Source organism: Drosophila kikkawai, chromosome X, assembly GCF_030179895.1.
Source record: "Drosophila kikkawai strain 14028-0561.14 chromosome X, DkikHiC1v2, whole genome shotgun sequence".
NCBI lineage: Eukaryota > Metazoa > Arthropoda > Insecta > Diptera > Drosophilidae > Drosophila > Drosophila kikkawai.
In genome coordinates, this window is record NC_091733.1 from 24,434,513 (window position 1) to 24,454,775 (window position 20,263).

At 38.6% G+C, this 20,263-nt stretch overlaps 1 protein-coding gene across 9 annotated transcripts in view; it reads left to right on the forward strand.

Annotated features, from left to right (window-relative positions):
- spri (Src homology 2 domain-containing protein sprint) overlaps nucleotides 1–19,361 on the forward strand; it is a 112,593-nt gene extending 93,232 nt beyond the window's left edge. For 6 of the 9 annotated variants that reach the window (XM_017179783.3, XM_017179789.3, XM_017179784.3 and 3 more), the window contains 5 exons: nucleotides 6,987–8,469; nucleotides 8,533–9,534; nucleotides 9,596–9,853; nucleotides 16,538–17,364; nucleotides 18,326–19,361. In XM_017179783.3, coding sequence (XP_017035272.1) covers nucleotides 6,987–8,469; nucleotides 8,533–9,534; nucleotides 9,596–9,853; nucleotides 16,538–17,364; nucleotides 18,326–18,655 — 3,900 coding nt within the window. In that variant the 3' untranslated portion in view covers nucleotides 18,656–19,361. Of the gene's footprint in view, nucleotides 1–6,986; nucleotides 8,470–8,532; nucleotides 9,535–9,595; nucleotides 9,854–14,859; nucleotides 16,062–16,537; nucleotides 17,365–18,325 lie in introns of those variants that run through there. The other 3 variants (XR_011445581.1, XM_041774989.2, XM_017179790.3) reach the window with 3 other exon arrangements.
- Nucleotides 19,362–20,263: the final 902 nt, after the last annotated feature.

Here is a 20,263-nt window from a genome sequence, read left to right on the forward strand (position 1 = left end):
GTGTCTGAGGGGGAAAGGGAAGGTAAAGACTGGCAACGCATAAATAAGGCGGCAGAAAATGGCAGCCAGCTAAAGAATGGGCACCCTCAGTACTGTCCTTGTCCCTGGAAAATTAAATTTTCTATGCAAATAAGGCAGCTTGACCAAAGAACGAACCTTGTATGTATTTGTATTTATTATTGGAATATATCAAAAGACTTTAAATAATCAAAACAGGGTTTTAAATCAATTAAATCTAAGTTTTTATTACTTAATTATTTATTTTATTTAAATTACTAAGAGAATTTCTTAGCTAACTATCAAAGAAAGCTTTAAAATAATCAAAAAAAAAAATATAGAAAAGGAAAGAAATGTGTGAAATATAAACAACGTTTTTAAGTAAAAATAATTTCTATGCTAAAATATTGTATTTTTGACTGTAAATGGTGTTTGTCTATAAAAAAGAATCTTAAATAATATTCCACAAAAGACAATCGTAGCACTGAATGTCAAACGAAATGCAAATGTAACTGGAAAAACCAAAAAAAAAAAAAAGGAAATAAAGAGGAAAAGAAATAGAAAAGCTAGAAAAGGAAAGCCTCGACTTTCCCTTGCTTTCTCTATTATCCTGTCAAGACGCATCCCGCGGCGTGGCTATGGTTTCACTTTGCATTTCCCTGCTGCTGCGTTGGGTCTCGCATTACCAATTTGAATAAAATATGAGATTTTTATTATATGGCAATGAACCCAAGACACCCAAGACACTTACCACCCCAAGGACTCCTAATGACCAGCGAATAGCTGGATAATGGCAGGTCCAGTTTGGTGGTGTCCCTGCCAGGGCATAATTTTGGTTATTTTATGTACAGTTCAGTTTCTTTTCTAAAAAAAACACACACACACAAAAACCGCCGACACTCATTAGGCTTAGGAAAATTCTCCAACCCCCCCTCAAAAAGAGGGCGGAATTTGCAAAGGTCACGCTGTGTAGGGTGTCCCTCATTATACCATTACGTAGTTCGTTTGTATTACGGTTTCGATTACATTTCCCAGAAGACAAAAAAGTGGACATAAGCGGTTGGATCTAAAAAATGTCCACTAAAGATATTGAATAGGGTCAGAGAATAGGACTTTTTGCATTAGTTTCGCTAAAGGCTCAAAAACGGAAGCGCAAACGGACAAATATTACGAATTCTTAGATTTATACCCGCTAAATGTAAATGTAAATGGGTAAAAGGTTTATCATTTGCTGTCACCAAAACCACGACAGCTGATTAACTTTATTATCGTTCATGAATCTGAAACGGCCCGCCTTAAATCCGCAAAACTATCGTTTTTAATATCATTTTTGTAGATTGTTTTTACTGGGCTGTGTCACATTTTAACAAAACATTTTATTATTTTCATTATTTGTTTATACTGTTCTTGTCTTAATGTTATTTTAATATCATTAACCAAGTTTTTGTTTGCTGGGTTGCCAGCTTGAGGAAATTTTCAGGCGGCCCTGAAAAGTAGGCAACCTTTTTTTTTTTTGCTATATTTACTCAATGTCAAGTATACGCCGCGTGTGCAATAATAGTCATTAGGAAATTACAAAGCAAGTTAAGGAAATGACTAAAGAACATGAAGAGGTCTTTGAATTCTTAAATTCTTGGTGGAAAATATATTTTATATATTATTTAAATAATATTTTTAATATTAAATAGTTATATTTACAAGGGAAGTCATTAGTAAATTACAAAGTGAGTTAGGAAATTACTAAAGAACTTGGAGAGGTCTTGAATTGTTATATAAAATAGGTGTTTAGTTGCTAGAAAAAAGTTAAACAGAGATATTTACAAGAAAAAGCTCTCTGCAGAACTTGAAGGACTCCCCCTAAGAGAGCTTATCCTTTTTCCCTGAAGGCCTTTCAATTTAATTGAATAGAGTAGCAGTCAGAGTGCAGGCTAATCTGCCACTCAAGCAATTGCACATTGCATTCCTCTAGCCCCCAAAAGCCTGGACAGCTGCCACAGGATGGCAGGGATCTCTCTTCCTTACTCTCCTGCTTCCTCCTTGTGCGTTGCCCGTGACCATTAAGCAGTCAAGATTTGTTGTCAAGCATTTTGATGGCGTCATGATTGATAGACAGCAGCACAGCGGGTACACAGAGAGTGAGAAGGTCAGGATCCTGTGGCTCCTGCAAATGTTGTCTAACATTTGAGGCATGATTTGATGATTATAGACTAGACTTGGCGCTTGAGCGGATCCAGCCAAGCGACGACGAGTCTATTTGCGGGCCAAAACTTGATTACGACCAAAAAGCAGACATCCTGTCAAAAGGCACTGAAAGAAATGTTGAAGTTTTAAAGGCTTTAAGATTCTAATTTCCTCAATTTACGAAACAAATGAAAAAGTTAGCTAAGTATATAAATAAATAAATTATTTATAGTATAGTTTGATTTTTGTATTATTTTCTCTACATTTTTTTATTGCTGTGCTATTTGCTGCACTTTCATTTCGATGACCGAAAACCACAGACTGGCAGCAGCTGCGACACGTTTGCCGCAAAAAGGACCAAAAAGGGGTGACTGAAGATGGCGATTGAGCCAAAATCAGTAGCAGTTGTCGAGGAGGTGGGTGGAGGAGCACTGCGGACATTTCGCACAGAGAAATGCAGCCCCGAAGGCACGCGGCGAGAAATGGAAACCGGAAATGTTGTTACCTTCCCTTCCAAAAGAAGGGGTGACAATGGTTGGAGGTGGAGGAGTAGGACTGATGATTTCGGAATCGAAATGTACAGAAATCTGGGGGGAAAGGGTCTGCCCGGAAATGGGTGCAAATGCGACGAATCGGTTCTAGAGTGTGTGTTCTCTGTCTGATTTGCAACGCCGCAGGGAATCGAAAAGGAGTTGGAGGTAAAGAGAGATATGGTATCTCCTCCTGGCGGTGCGTACATTCGTGGCCATGTGCTGGCCATTGCACAATAATTTACATGCAATTAAATGCAAAATAAATGCAAAGAGATAAATGATTACCGAAGGGCGGTTTGGGAAGGGGAGAGTAAAGGGAAAGTGAAATCGAGAAGAGTAGAAAAGGATGTGCCAAGAAGGATGTGTTTGCTGAGGTGGAGAAAAGTGCATTCAAATAAAAGGGAAGAGGTGAAAATTGTATTTTTTAAAGGATTATTTGCTTAGGGTTTTTTTATTTAGAGGAAATTACTAACTAAATAATTTCTTTAAAAAACTAAAATAATTAAATAACTAGAAAAAAACTCAGAGAAAGAAATATGTATTAATTTTACTTTTAAAATATTTGCTTAGGTTTTTGTTATTTTTTTAAAGCTAAATAAATTCTTAAAAAGTAAAATAAACATATAAAAAATTAATAACTAGAAAAATAAAAAACACTACAAAAAAATCTGAGAAGTTGTACTTACAAAAAAAAATATACTTGCCTAGGTTCTAAAATTTAAATTAAATGCTTAAACATTAAAATAACATTCTACTATTTAAAAAAAAAATAACAAGAAAACGTTCTTTTCAATCTTAATTATTAAGAAATATACTAAAAAATTTAATTTATTCAACAATTTTATTATTAACTTGCTAAAATTAAACTTCCTATTTAAATTTTAATTATATAAAATTAAATATAAAACCAAAAATTCATTTAAAAAACAATTTCATATGCTCTCCCCTCTGAAATAAAAAAACCATAATTTAATGACCATTTTACCAGTTGTGTCTGTCAGAAGCCATAAAAACGTTTAAATTTACGATATTATCTGGACAGAATGCGTGTGTAATTGAAAATGTTTGGCAAAAGGCAAGCAACGGAAATTAAACCGTTGACTGTCGAATGTCCTGGCCCTGTTCGTCCCCTTGCGGTTGGGCAGAACAAATCGAAATGCAAACCGCATTCATCAGTCTGGTGTGGAAATGAATGGAAAAGTGCAAGTGAAATGCAAGTGTCCACAACAAATCTACCATCTGCACTGCTTTCTCTCTTTCTCACTCTCTTTCCACACAGAAATGTGTGAATCCTGAAAGCCAAAAGGATGTGAGTGTTACTGAAAGGGGGAGAAATATATATTTAGCGAAATCATAAATGATTAAAACATCTCTTAAACATTTTTCTAAACATTTTTTTAAACATATTTTAATCTAGAAAGTTCATGTACTTTTTGTTGATTTTGAATTATTGTTGAAACATAATTTAAAGCATACTTTTAGGCCGCCAAGCAAGTGATTTTAAAGCGCTTGAGGTAGCTTATATGATTTAGGCATGCTAGAAAAGTCTTTTATAATAGGAAATTACATAAAAAGTTATTAAATAATTTTGGAAATACAAAATACACATCAAATAAAGCATTTATTTAATTTTTAGGCCACATTTTCAAAAGATTTCTTATAGGTTTTAATTCTTTAACAATTTATAAGAGTTATCTTCTTGCATTTTTTCCCTTTAAACGATTTTTTGTGGAATCTTGTTAAATTTTTTATTTTTAAATAATTTATTTAGGAAATCTTTTTAAATTCTTTAATTTAAAAAAATTTTATTTTTCCTTTTTAAATTTTTTGTTTTAAATTTTTTTTTTTAAGAAATCTTACATCTTAATGTTTTAATAATTTATTTTAAAAATCTTCTCGAAAAGCCTTGCTTTTCCAGAATTTTCTAAACGTTTTTAAGTCAATGAACTGCTTTAGAGTGACGAAATGCATTTCTAGGCCTTCCTCATTTCGCCAGACGAATGCCTAAAAGCCTGCAAATGGCCATATGGCTATGGCTATATGTAAATGGGACTGCAAGTGTGGCTAGAGCAGTGGAAGTGGAAATGGAAATGGAAGTGGGTATGGAAATGGAAATGGAAATGGCTGACGAAGAGCCATTGTGGCAGGTAGTAGGTAGGTGGATGTGCTCCGAAAAAGGTGGCATACCTCCCACTTACCGGCACATCCACCTGTCGTCGTCTGGCTTTTGCCTCTCAGAATATAATATATAAAATATAATAGAGACTATGTGTGTGTGTGTTTGTATGCATTAGAAAATTAAACTTTATGCAGACGCATATATATATCAATATATAACTGATCTGTCGTTACGCCTTTTTATTGTTCTCCAACCGAATGAAATTTGTCAATTCGAGCCAATAAAATGCAGGCACTCAGCCTGAGACAGGACACACATTCACACAAGGCAAGGCAAGGGAGTACAGTGCGTAGCATGGCTATAATAATGCAATTTATAAGGTGTTTTTTGAACTATTTGTATTAGTGAATTTTTTAATATTTTTTTTGTATTTATATATTTTATAAAGTACTTATAAAAGTTTTATATTTATTTTTTTATTAATATTTTTATATTTTTTGATTATTCTTTTTTAAGCTGTTTTTATTGTACTTTGAGATTCCTAAAATTACTCCAAAGTTTCTAACTCCCTTAAAAAAAATTCTAAATATTTTTACAATATAAATATAAATATTTTTTAATATAAATTAATGTATTATTCACATTTTCATATTTAAAATAATTTTTTATATATATATTTCTGTATTATTTATATTTTTTTTATTATTTATATTTTTTTTATTATTTATATATTTTTTTATTATTTATATATTTATTTTATATATTTTTTATTTATATATTCCCTAAAAAGTCTTACAATTATGACAAATCTTCCCTCAAACGACAGACCTTTGTGCATTATCCTTGCCTTGCCTTGACCGTCTCTGATTTTTATTGAGTTTTCCCTGGCTATATCCCATTTTCGGTTGGCTTTTAGCTTGTTAAGGCATTTTTACGCTCAATTTTTGTCTGCTGAAAGAGGAAGTTACCAGTGCCGTTTCCCCCCTTTTATTTTTGGCCTTGTATAAATTGCATTTTCTTGATGGTCAAGCACCGCCCTTTGTGACCGCATTATTAAATCAGGATAAAATGTTTGTGAGAGTCTCTCTTTCTACTTTGTGCTTTAAAAAAAATAATAATAAATGAAATAAACCTTAAACCCACCCGATTTTGAGTGGGTTTCTCCCTTAACATCTTTGCCACCGAACTGCTTATTGAAAAATTGTGCGCAACTCGCACAGAAATCATAAACAACGCCGCGGGGTACTGCACACTCTTCCAACCATTTTGGCATTTATTGAAATCTGAAGGAGAAAAAGAATTATATAACCATATAGAGCCGAGAGTGGGTGTTGTCCTGGTATATAATTGCATGCTCTCTGGGGTTGAAATTGAAAGGCAAACACAACGGAATCCTTCAGAGAAAGCCAAAAAATACTTGAAGAACTTTACATAAATTGATTTTGGGGGGGGGATAAGGTCTTATGAATGGAAATTATAATGAAATTTGCAGTTTAAGGATTCCTTATATTAATATATATAAGAATTATTTTTCTTAAAATTATTTTAAACGCATTTCCCTCTTTCTGCGACGCTCATTATGAAAAGTTTTCACTGGCGATTAGCAAGCCGGCCACACTTGACCAGGTCTGCGTCTGAAGATGCTAGCAGAGCAACGCCTCCTTGGATCCTTGCTTCTTGTTCCTTGCTCCTTGTTCTTTCTCGCGATTTGTCGCAGCGTCTGCAAAGTTTTTGCCGACAACAAGAAGTGGAAAGCCAGGAGAAAATAATAAGAAAAGCGAGCAGGAGCAGGAGCAGGAGCAAAAGCAAAAGCTATTGTAAAGAAAACAGAAGACTGGGTAAAATAGGGACGATTTATCATCCATAAGTGGGAATTTATGGGCGAATTGTGAACGCAACATTTAACGCGCAGTCAAAGGAAAAAGACTCACTTAAGGATTTTTACACGAAAGGCTCTCAGGCCACAGAAAATGCTAAAGATAATAACTTTTTTGCATTGAAACAAATAAATATAAAAATTAAATATATATAAAATAACAAAGGTTAAAGAGGGATATACTTTTAAACGGTCAAAATTTGGGTTTAGTTCCTTTATAAAATAATATATATAATAAAAAACATTTCTTAATTTTCACTTATTTATTTTTTACTTGCAGACCTTCATAGTTCGCGGTTCCAGCCAGCCCAATACCATGGCCGTTTCGGTGCGTTTGCCCCAGGACACGGGCCCCTACATCGAACACTATCTCATCCAGTCGCACGACAATGTCCTCAGCTTGGAGAGCTCCCGGTTTACCTTTGGCTCGATACCCTCGCTGATTGCCCACTATGCCCAGTGCTGCGATGAGCTGCCCGTGCAGCTGATGCTGCCGAGAGTCCTCCGCGAGGCCAACAATCGGAAGAAACTCTCCTCGCTGGCTTTGCTGGGTCAGGAGTTTTGGAGCTATGCCAGTAGTCCAGCTCTTTTGGGACCACCTACGCCCACGGTGGCGCCTTCGTTGCGGGATCAGCACTTGCCGGACGCCAAGTCACCACTCTCGTTGACAGAGACCAGTGGTCTGGGCACGGCCACATTCTTTAGTGATGCTTTGTCCAAGCCACCGCCCACGGGAAGTGCTCCTCCGTTGCCTGGTAGTGGAGGAACCAACAGCCTCTTTAGTCCCACTGGCAGTGGCCAGCTGTTGGGCTTCTTCAGCCAGGCGGGCACGCCCTCGGACACCACCAACTCCAGCTTGAGTTCGTTTACCACCAGTGGAGGGCAGCATTTGCAGCTGCTGAGTCCCAATTCGGTGGATTCGGTTATATTGACCATGTCGCCGGTGGATAATCCAGGACAGCATTATTTGCCAGGCTCTGGTTCGGGTTCAGGCTCCATAGGACCGCCGCCGCCGGTAAGCGACCAACAGCAGCAGCAGCAGCAGCAGCAGTTGAGTACCTTCAAGGTGGTCCAGGCTTTGCCAGAAGTGGAGCAAGTGCGTCCCCAGCGACCCAAGCCGCCAAATACTTTGAATCTCAAGCCGCCGGCACCGCCAATGCGCTGGTCCAAGCCACATTCCCCAGATCAGAATGGTAATGGCAACTTTACGGTCACCACCACCGTGACCTTTTCCATGGAGAATGGTGTGGGAGGAGGAACACCCATTGCAGGAGGAGGAGTAGGAGGACAACAAACAGGAGGCAAATTTGTGGAGGTGACCACGCCGGCGTCTAGTAATCCCTTTAATGCTTTGCTCAATGGCCAGGCCACCACTTTCCAGACCTTTGCCAAACGTTTATCGCCGGAAGGTGAATGCAAGGACACATTGTCCTCGCAGGGATCCTCCTCCAATGACAGTCGCTGGCCAACGCAGCGTAAATTACTCGCCGCCTCACCGCTCACGCCCAGCGGTAGTGGCAGTGGCAGTAAATCTCGTAAATCCCGAGCTGGCAAGGAGTCACAGCACTACAAGGAATCGGATATCCTGGAGAGCCCACCTTTGCAGTACTGTGCCAGTGCATTGAGCGACAAGATCAGTGACTATGAGGATGTATGGTCGCATGATCCCAGCGACAGGGCCAGCCTATTGACCAGCTTTCGGCCAGCTTTGGACTCTGTGGGGGGCGTCATTAACCGCAGGCCGGATCTGCTGGCAGAGACACGTAAGTCTACTCAAGGAGAAACCTTCCAAAAGGAGCTCCTTCTTACCTTCTTTTCACATACAGCAACCACACCCACACCAGCCTCACATTTGTCCCCCTGCGAGGAGGAAGCCGCCGCCACCGCTGCTACAGCCATCACCCCGTCGCCGCCGCCGCCGCCTCATGAGAGCTCCAGCCAACTCCTGCAATTCTCAGGCGATGCCCAGCCCCGCTCTCGAGCTGGCCTGCTGCTGCTCAACCAATCCCTTACAACCGCTGCCGCTGTGGAAGATGATGGTGGTGATACCACACCCACAGCCGAAGGCGGCAGCGGTTCACGCAGCAAACAAGGCAGCCCCTTTTATGCTGAACCAGCGGATGCACTACGTCAGGCAGGCCTGACCAGTGCAGCCACTGCTATTTTAAGGCGTCAGCATCGCAGCCAAGTTTTGCATGCCAGCCAGCGACATTCAGAGCCACTGAAAGGTGGCTTTGTGGCCACTGGGAATGGCAACCTAATGCAGCCCAGCGATTTGGAGAAGCTTACCAGCAGTCTGGATGAGTTAAAACCCAAGCCAAAGGCTAACCAGGAGCAACAGCATCAACACCAACAGCAACAGCAGCAGCCCACCAAGCGTGCCAGAAATCGCATTGATCACTGGCAACTGGACAGCAGCTGGGAATTTATGGGCAAGCAGCAGCAGGACACTGTGACTGGTGACTATGATGCGGCGGCCATTGACTGGCAGGAGAAGGAGAACTCCCTGGGCAGGGATAGTCGAGATCAAAGCAAAAAGCGTACGCTTACCATACATCAGATTATAGCCAAGCGATTGCCTGATCTCAATCTGCCAGAGCTTGTGCGCTGCTCGACGCCTCTTCAAGTGGCTGCTCCATTGCAGCCGCTGGAGAATGGCAGCCAAAAGTCATTCCAAAGCCAAAATGGCTGCCGACTCTCCTCCTATGACAATGTCTTTTGCCAGAACTCGTTTAGCGGCGGCATCGATTCGGCCCAATCGGATGATGGAACCATTTTCTCAGAGCCCTGGGATTCATCTCAGTGGGACTCTTTTCTGCCACATGATGGTACGGGTTTTTGCCTTTTACAAGTGTTATCCTTGGCTTATACTTTGTATAACTCTTGCAGATGCCACCATCAACTCGGACACTATTCATTTGTCGAAATGCCGACCCGCTCTCTCGGAGGATGACACCATTGTGGAGGAACTGCAAAGCACCAAAGATGGCAGTAGCAGCAACCAGGACACGCTCAAGGCCAATAGGAATGCAGGTGGTGGTGCTGGACACCATCACAATCTCAATCACAATAACAAGGCCAGCAACAGTCGGCCCAAAGTGGCCACCATACTGAGGAATCCCAGCATGCGAGATCGTGAAGTTTTATGTGAGTACTTTTACAATCTATATTGTATATTATCCCTTAAGGATAACCTAGCTTCAGAGCTTGCAAATAACTGTTGACCGTTTCTCGTTGTCTGTTAATAAGTGTCTCTCTCTCTCTTTTTTTGACTCTTTACGAAAAGACTCAGAGAGCAACCGTTCCATGGGTTCTTGAATAAGCCCGTTGTTTTCTATTCTGTTTTCTATACAGTTATTTGCAAGCTATGCCTAAAAGGTAAGATATACCTTTAGGATAGAATTACTCTCCCCAAACCTGTTACCTCCACTTCATTTACCCTTTGAAATGAAAGCAATCTCTGCCTGCACCTGCTTAGCAGCACATGGCCTTTGAGACATTGTCTCGTGTGCGTGAGAAGTGGAGTAATGATGATGATGATGATGATGGGGATCACGCTCAATTGCAATCAGTTGTTATTGTTGCATCATCATCATGGCCACCAATGGTTGACGAGTTGACAAAACAAAAGCACGAGCCACTGATTACAATGGCTAGCTATATCAGGAATCCAAGCTACCGATCATCGTCATCGATTTGCAATTGGGAACGATTAAGAGAGAGAGCAGGGAGTAATCACAATTATTACTCATTGTGTAAACATTTTCAAAGCCTTAACTACGATACCGAGTCCAATATGCTAAGCATTATTTATTCATTCTTGTAAATACTACATAAACCTGACTCAAGTCTGGGGCAGCACACTTCTTCTCTGCATCGGTTTTAACTGGTTTTTTCAGCGAACCACTGACTGGCTTATCTTAAATAAACCCCCTCACAGCCAGACTACAAAAGCCTTTGCCGAAACTTATCTGCCGCGCAACAATGCATAGCAGCAGTCCCAATTCCCCGATCCCGATCCCAAGTCGAAGTCTTTTACTATTCCCGCTGCCGGGAGATTTCTGCGTCGCAGTTGGCAGCTGCTAAGCATAAATTTTGATAAGTCTGCAAGGCAAAGTAAATATGAGAGAATGTGCAGTAGCAAATACTTGATCAGATATCTTCTTTTTAGAAAAAGAAAATCTAACTTTTTAGGGGATTTTGGTTGACAAAAATCTATAAGAACAGCCTAAGGTTATATATATTTTCTAGGAAAATAGTATTTACTTATTATTTAATATTTAATCTTACTTGAAAATTATTTACAAAAAATCAGTGTAAGAAAAAACATGTTAGAGGATTTTTTAGGCTATACAGATTCATTCCAAATAATGACTTGGGAATTATAGGTATTTTTTTAATATTTTTTAATGCCTGAAATAAGCCTTTAATTTAACGTTAATTTTATTTTAATTTCAATTTTAACTTTAATTTCTGAGCCTTGCCAACTTCTAAAAAAGGATAATTCCTATTGGTTATAATAATTTCCTTAGAATTATTTCAACTTTAATTTTATTTTGTAATTTTTCTCATCCGAAATAAGTACTTGAGAATTATAAGCCATTTTTTTTATATTAAAACTATGCCTTAAATAAGCCAAGTTTTAATTTCTGAACCTTACCAGCTACTAAAAAAGGAGGAAAATATATTTTATACATTATTTAATATTTAATCTTACTTAAAAAATTATTTACAAAATCTTTTTAGAGAAAAAATCTCTATTTCGTATGGGATTTTTTTGACCAAAAAATCTATAAAAACAAACTAAAGTTATTTCTATTATTATTTAATATTTAATCTAACTTACAAATAATTTACAACAATTATATGCAAGAACAAAACAGGTTAAAGGACTCTTTAGGCTTTCCAGACTTATCCCAAAAAAGTACTTGAGAATTATAAGCCAACTTTTTTTTATTAAAACAATGCCTGAAATAAGCCAAGCTTTTATTTCAGAGCCTTACCAACTTCTAAAAATGAAGATTCCCATTAGTTATAACAATAATTTCCTAAAATTATTTTATATTTAATTTTATGTTGTAATTTTTCTCACTGTAATTGCGGGGGAGAGAGCATAACCAAGAGAGATCGAGAGCTGCAGCGCACTTTGGAATGTAAACCGAAGCAGCGACGCCGGCAGCGGTTTTATCAGCGAGCGTGATTTTTACCGCGCGGAGTTACGACGAGTCTCGGGTAAATCAGTATCTCAACGCTTGAACGCTGAATGCTGAATGGGATGCGTAATTAACGGCTTTTGTTTGCTAGGCGGCGTTTGGCGGAATGCATCGGTAGAATCGAAATCTCGACCTAGACAGTCTATTTTTGGGTCACTCTGTGGGCAAAGACAAACACAAACGCACTGCGCTTCCCAGTAGACAACAAAGGCCAGCTGATGAAAGACAAATAGAGGCATTTTTGATATTTTGAAACTCGAAATGGTTCTGGGAACATTAACGCCTTTTTCCTGCATTCCAATTCACACGATCTTGATCTTTTTTCTGCTAAATAAATTGTCCCCAAGGGAGAATTTTAATAAAACGACAACGAATCTGAATAATTTGAATGAGATGAGTAATAGAACAGAAGATCGGGAAGATCCCCAGACCAAGTAAAAGCCCAAACAGCTTTAATAGCACTTTAGAATCCCTTTGAACATAGTATATCTCAATTTTAGATACTTTTAAAAGGGGATATATAGGGTTTTATAATGAAGAAAAAAGGCTTTAGATAAAATTCATTTTTCTGATATTTTAAATAATATTATTCAAAAGAAAACTTTAAAACAAAGCATTTATAAATTATTTTAAAGTAATTATTCTGGAGGAGAAAATTATTCTGAAGGTCACTCTAATAGTTACCTGGATATTGGCCACTCTAAAACTAGCATGTGAAGTTGGTCACTCCAATTAGTAGAATGTGAATCTGGTCACTCTAGTTAGAAACTTATTTTTGAGAAAATTAATTCTAATAAATATAAATCTCCATTTAAAAAGTAAAATAAGGCTTTAAACGATTAAAAATTATATTTATATTTTCCAATACAAAAATTCCCCTTCCCCACCCAAAAAAAAAAAAGAGTTACCCCCTTGCCCTTGTAATTTTGGTCCATCCCAAAACTCACGTGCTCTGGCCCGTTTTGTCAACTGCCAACAAAATTGTTTACCTGCTCTCGGGCCTTGTAAAAGTTAATAAACCCACACAGAGCCCGTTAGAGGTTGATAAGCCAAATCTCTGGGGAAAATCTATTCTCTTAATACCGTTAAGATCCCATCTAAATCCCTGGTTAGGTAAGGGTTCAGTGCTCCCGTCTGTCTAAGCCGCGTGAGTCCCCGAGAATCTTGCCTGAAACTAGGAAGAGCCAAGCTAAACGGCAACCCTGAACCCTAACCTGGAAACCTCCATTTACCCTGTCCGGGAGGAGGTTTTTCCGAATTGCGCATCGGTTCCAAGCCTGAGTGTTATGCTGATGCAATCCGTACGTGGCATTGCACGAGAACCCGGACGACGGAGTCGGGAGTCCGGACAGAAGCAGCAGCAGCAGCAGCTTTGGCCGGGCTAGCCAGCGTGTCTGTTGATAAGCCTTACGCAGAGATAGAGGATTAGAAGTGCAGAGTAGGAACCAGAGACGATGGTCATCCATTCATGAAGATCCAGTCAGCTAAAAGCGGCTCCAAGAACATCTTGAACTAATATCAATTTGAATTTCATTTTTAATATTATTAATAATTCTAAGTAGATGATGAATATCAGTTTTAAAAGTCTGCTTAATTCTCTAGCTTAATGATTTCTTCAATGAATATAAATTTATATATTATAATAATATTTAATCATTCTACTTGGCTTTAGCTCATTTTTAAAGCCTTGCTCTATAAATTTCAAGAACGAAAAGTACGATAAATAAGCTACAATTTATTGTATTTCTTGGGATATTTCTTTAATGATAATTAGTTGCTTGTATTATATTATATAGAAACAATATTCTATATTGACAAGAAACGGTATATATGTATTTTTTCTTAGTTTGTCAGGTTTTTATATTAAATATAATTTTACGTTTTCAATATATTTTTTTTTTTCAAATTGTTACGGCATCTTAAAGAACTGTTCTTGCTCTTAAAAATCAATTTTTAAAATTTTTTCTAAAATAATTATAGGTCTCCGAGATATGGTCTCTTGCACTTCTATTAATATTTTTCCATAATTTTCTCAGTGTGAGGAATTTGATCATTTTTATGGAAAATTATAGATGTAAACCCAAAAGAAAATATCTTTAAATAAATTTTTTTTTTCAAATTTAAAATAGTAATGTTTAAGGTTATATATCAAAGATCCAAAAAGATTTTTGTAAATTTTATGATATCTCAAAGATCCTTTTTTCAAATTTTTAAAACTAATTTTGAAGTTAATAAAAGGACTTTATGATAGCTTGAGGATCGTTTTGCAAAAAAGAATACGAGTATTGACTATAAATTGATGTAAATTCAACTGTCGTTACGCATCTTAATAGTATTACGCATCTTATTCAAGTGGCATTACGCATCTTTAGTATTATATAATCCATAAAATTGATATTTAATTTATCAAGACCTACAAAACCAAACATCTGAAACTATAATGAACCGCAAAATGCCTTGGTTGCCTCGTAATTGGTTTTCACACTTGTTCTATTCGCGCTGCCATTGACCACCGATGATGATGCAGTGCCAAAACAAAGACGATGTGCCAAGTGAATCAGAGCCAATCCCCAGGTAAATGCAGCCTCAGCAAAGTCCAAGTACCTGGCAAAGCCAGGCCTAGGCAGAAGGCAAACCAAATTAGCGGTTGAGTTGGATTTGCGCAACTGTACCTGCTTAAGAAATTCCGGAAATTCCCGGGTAATAATTAGGAAGATCTAAAGGATATCTAAAGGCTACCTGAAACCTGCGAGACAGGCTCAGACAGAGGGGAGGCCAGGCAAATGAGGTCGCCCATCGGCGGGTTGACACATTTTGCAGCGACGTCGTCGTTGCCGCTGCCGTTGCTATCTTTGTTCGCCGGCAGCGACGCAGCAGCGATGCGATAGTCTTATAAACTAATGCGTATGAAGTTCAGAATTAGTTTTGCATTGGCCGCGTTTAGAGCAGCAACAAGCTCGTGGAGCCATCCGCTAGAAAAGAGACAGAGAGAGGAGAGGAGCAGCTAGTGCCCTCCATCACCATCGCTTATCACTGCCGCCGGTGTCGCGTGTGCCGATGAGAAATCTGCGTTTCCGCCAATTCGTTTTAGCTGGCAAAAATCGCTACCGGATTTACCATGAGTTGGTTCAGAAAATCGTCGCTTGCACTGTCCGCGAGCCGCCCGCATTCACCGCCCAACGATTCCCCGCCGGATTCACCCCTGCCCTTGGACATGTCCAAATCATTGAGCAGCCTGGACGAACAGAGGATTGAGAGACTGGAACCAGAGGAGTTTTTTCATGATCCGGATCATGTGAGGCATTATCGCGAAGAGGCGCAATTTCTGAGCATCATGTCCGAGTGGGAGATCATCGAGCATCCGCCGCAGACCAACTATTTCTCGGCGGATTTTGAGGAAGAGCTGCTGCAGCAAAGAACACAATTACCCACCACGGTTCTTCAGGAAGATCCTGATGAAAGTGTAAAAGAGCAATTGCAGGAGGAATATGAACCGGAAGAGAAGACCAAGATTCAGTTGAGGGCAAAGCCTCAGCGTAAACGCAAGTTCCTGGAACTCCTATTCGTGGACAACATACAAACGGGCCTGGTACTGCCCAGTGAGCGGGCACCATCCTCACCCAATTCGGCTGTGCTGTGCAAGAAATCAAGAAAGTCTGCGGTGAGCAGTAGCCTGTCCAGCTTGGGTTCCACCTGTACGGCACCAGCAGCAGTAGGAGGAGCAGCTGCCACCTGTCCCCAACAGGTGATCAAAGACTGTCGCATCGATCGAAAACAATTAAAGACTGAGGCCCTGGCTGGGTCCATAATGGGGGCCATTGGCAAGTGTCCTGCCGGGGAGGAATCCCTATCCTTGCTGGCCAGCACTGAGCCGGACAAGTGCCATCCTGGTGAGCTAAACACCTGTGATCACTATGACATCAAACAGTTCTTTCACCTGGACGAACAGGGCAACATTCTGCTGAACATGACGCATATCGTGGAGTGCCAGGCTTTGGGTTTGTGTCTCCAGGCCCAGAGTCGTCGTCTCTATCGACGCTATCGACGTGGCTGTGAGTGCGCCGATGAGGACTTTTGCCGGAGTCGCGGCTGCTGTTATGCCTTGCGCCGTCTGCTTCGATTGCTGTGTGAATTATTAGCTGGTAAGAAACAGGAAGAAGAGAGTTGTTAGGGAGAAGGTTTAGTCTTTGGTTTAGAGTTTACCTATAATTTAATGGAAAGTGCAGATCTCATTTGGAGGAGTTTCTTTTAGAAACTGATTTGCATTTTCCTCGAGTCTTGGCCTTAAATAGGTGTCTTATCTTATCCTTTTCGATTATTCCCGCAGAGCTTGAGTCAGAAACCGTCTTTTGACACCAAAAACATCAATTTTATCTTAATAAAAAGCTACTTTGCCTTATCTTACATCAACTTTATACTCCCCCAACTAGAGCTGTGCAGAATTCGAAATCGATTCTTTATATTTTGATCGATGAATCGTTTCGTTTTTCATTAAATTCAAAACTCAATAATTGTGGATTCGATTAAATCGATATTATGTTTGAAAATATCGAAAATAAATCGATAGATAATCGATTTTACCCCAGCTCTAACATTTTCCTTCTTTTTTCCCTTCCAGGTCACCCCCGCAACAAGATGAATATCCAAAGCAGCGGCCCCGGCGACTCCCTGCGCGCCTACACCCTCCAGCTGGCCCAGGATCCCAACTCTACGTTTGCCCGCAACATCGAAAACTTTATCTGCTGCACCAAGGAATCCCGCGAGGCGGCACCCCAGGTGGTCATGCGCAATATGCGCCAGTTTATGAGCGGCATGAAGAACTATCTGGTGAAGCATGGCGAGGGCAAGTTCCATGCCGAACTCGAGTCGGCCAGGTCACGGCTCAAGGCGGACGAGTTCCTCAATCTGGACAGCATGCTGGAGACGGTGATGCATCAGCTGGTGGTGCTGCCGCTGCGCGAACATCTCTATGGCATCTTTGTGGATCACTATCAGCGCAGCGAGGACATTCAGCTGTTGGCCCAAAATGTACGCTATGCCTGCGACCGGGAGGCAGCCGACTTTGGCATACGCCCGACGGTAACCCCGCCCTCCCATGCCGCCCTGCGTTTGATCTCCAATCTGCTGTTGCGCCTGCAAGAGGCCGAACTGCCGCTGGACAAGCTGGAGCTATTCCTGTGCGTCATCTCGACGGTGTTCGATGCCACCGGCTGTCCGCGTGGCCAGCAACTGGGCGCCGATGATTTCCTGCCCGTCCTGGTCTATGTGGTGGCCAAGTGTGGCTTTGTTGGTGCCGAAATCGAGGCGGAGTTCATGTGGGGCCTGCTGCAGCCGACGCTGCTGAACGGAGAGCCGGGCTACTACCTCACCGCCCTCTGCAGTGCCGTTCAGGTGCTGAAGACGTTTATGGCCTCGGAGGGGGAGAGCGGCAATGGATCCCTGGATGTAAGTAGAGCCAAGTAAATGGGGAAGGCTAAGTTCCACGGGGTGGGAATATATATTGAAAGTTTAATTTAGAAAGTTTAGGATATTATATAGATGGGAAATTAAACATTTTTAAAAAACTTGACGCTTAAATTGAGATTTGAAATAAATTAGAAATAAAAATAATGAATAATAAATAATACAAAATATAAATAAATAAATATAAAAAAAATGATAAAAAAAAATATTTAAAAATAATTAAAAATAATTAAAAATAAGTAAAATTAAATATAATTAAATAAAAATAAATAAAATTAAATAAAATTAAATAAACTTAAATAAAAATAATTAAAACTAATTAAAAATAATTAAAAATAAATAAAAATAATTAAAAATATATAAAAATAACTTAAAATAATTAAAAATAAAACATACAGGAACAAATGCTATACAAATTTACTCTAGATTTACTTTTTTTTAGTTTTTCTTATTTCTAGGCCCTAAAGATCTCGCTTAAAGTATAAATTTTTTATATTCAAAATATTAAACAAGATTTTTAATTCTCAGTATTCACTTTTAATACAAAAATTTTAGAATAATTATTAATTTTTATATAAAAGTTGATTAAAAACTCATATTTGTAATTTTTAAATATTTAAAAATCAGGGATCAGGAATAATTTTTCTAATCAAAATAAAAGTTGTTTTCTTATTAAAAAAAATGTTTATTATTAATTTTAAATAAAAAATTTTAAAATAATTATTAATTTTGAATTTATAAATAAAAGTTGACTAATAACTCTTATTTTTAATTTTAAAATAACTTATTTTCCAATTTCTTAAATAAAAATTAAAAAATAACTTTAAAAAACCCAAAAACAGGCCGTTAAAAGGGACACAATCTCTCGTAATTCTATCAAAACTTTTGCTAACTTTAACTGCTTTATTATACATTTACCAAATTGATTTAAACCCTCTTCCAGTGGCGCTCCAGCTGCCTGCCCGCCTGCTCCAGTGTGCTGCGCGTCATCATACCCGACGAGTGCAATGGATCCCTGCAGACGCGGACGCTGCCTGTGCGGCCGCACACTACCACAAGGGAGGTGTGCCGGATTATAGCGCACAAGGCGCGTATCACAAATCCCCAGGACTATGCACTCTTTAAGCTTGTGGATGGCGAGGAGACGCTGCTAACGGATGCCGAGTGTCCGCAGGATGCCCGTTTGGCCGCCAAGGGGAAGCATTGCATGCTGGCGTACAAGCGGATCGATGCAAAGATTGCCTGGCCCACAGCACAACCAGCGAGTCACTGAGTCACACACAGCCCCCCGGCCTCCCTGCCCCCCTGCCCTTCTTGCTCACTAACAAACAAGCATATTTGATTAATAATTTATTATTATTACATTAAAATATACTTAGTAGCCTGTAAGTAAAGCTAATTAATGCTAATTAGAAAACATCTAATGTGTACTAAAACATCAGTATTGAGTTAAGTGAAGTGTTTTTTTTTTTTTCCCCCTTCTTCTTCCCCCACATTTTTTTTAATGCTATATATTAGCATATATGCGAATAATACATATACACATACGATATATACGATATATAAACAACTAGCGAGTAGAGAGAGAGAGAGAGAGATGTCCTGCACAAAGGATTAAGTGGAGACCAAAAGCACAGTTCAACCAACCAACCAACAATCAATCAATCAATCATTCAATCAGCGACCGTGAGGACCACATCAAGAACACCACACAAAAAGGCATTTAAGAGTGACTGTGTGTGTGAATGGGTTTCGTGTTTGTTTCAAAAAACGAAGAAGCTAAACCATATTATATTAAAATATTAACCATTACATTTTAATATTTATGTAAACACTAAACCCTGCTATCAGCCCTTGAAATATCCATAAATGCATACATCTATATTTTTTTTTATATTGTATACTTTGTAAAATATGTGACACGTAATCCAAATAGCAAACAAATAAATAAATAACCAAAATAAAGAGTTGCAACTGTTTTTCGGAATGGGAAATCCCTTTTTCAGAAGCTTAATTTATGACGAACTTAACGAGTAGCTGCTACTATACTTGCTTCCTGCAAATGATTCACCAGAAATTCAAGCAATTGGGAAAGGCACATCAAGCATGAAGAGCACAGGCCACAGAAAGCATAATAAATCTACTCACATGCTTTGGAGGAATGAATTTAATTTTTAAATTAAATTAATTAAATTTAAATTAATTTCATTTAATTTAATTTAATTAACTCGTAAAATATACAAATAAAAAAATAAATATAGGTGTTATTTTTGTGTTTTGATTGCAAAAAATAAAAAGGTTCTGTAGAAAAGGTTTTAAGTTTGTTAAGAGAAATGTTTAATATTTTACCATAATTTCAATCGAAGGAATCATTTCCGACCCTATAAACTATATATATTCTTGATCAGCAACAACAGGCGAATCGTTTAAGCCGACTCCGGAGAAAAAAAAAATTTGTGTGATTTTTTCGAAATTCGATAAGGGGTTACATCATTAAAATTATCAAAATTTGATAAAAAATTTAATTTCTTACTAAGTATGCAGGTTGGTTAACCTATTAAAAACTAACATAAAACCGTTTTCAAAAGTAAAATTAATGCATTTTTGACCGAGTTATAAGTTTTCAAAGTTATGCAGGGTATTAAAATTTCAGTCAGAAGCTTGTAATTTAGTGAAGACATCATTTCCGACCCTATAAAGTATATATATTCTTGATCAGCATCAACAGGCGAATCGTTTAAGCCAACTCCGGAGAAAAAAAGTTTTTTGTGATTTTTTCGAAATTCGATAAGGGGTTACATCATTAAAATTATCAAAAATTCGAAAAAAATAAAAATTTAAATTAAGTAAGCAGATTTATTAACCTATTAAAAACTAACAT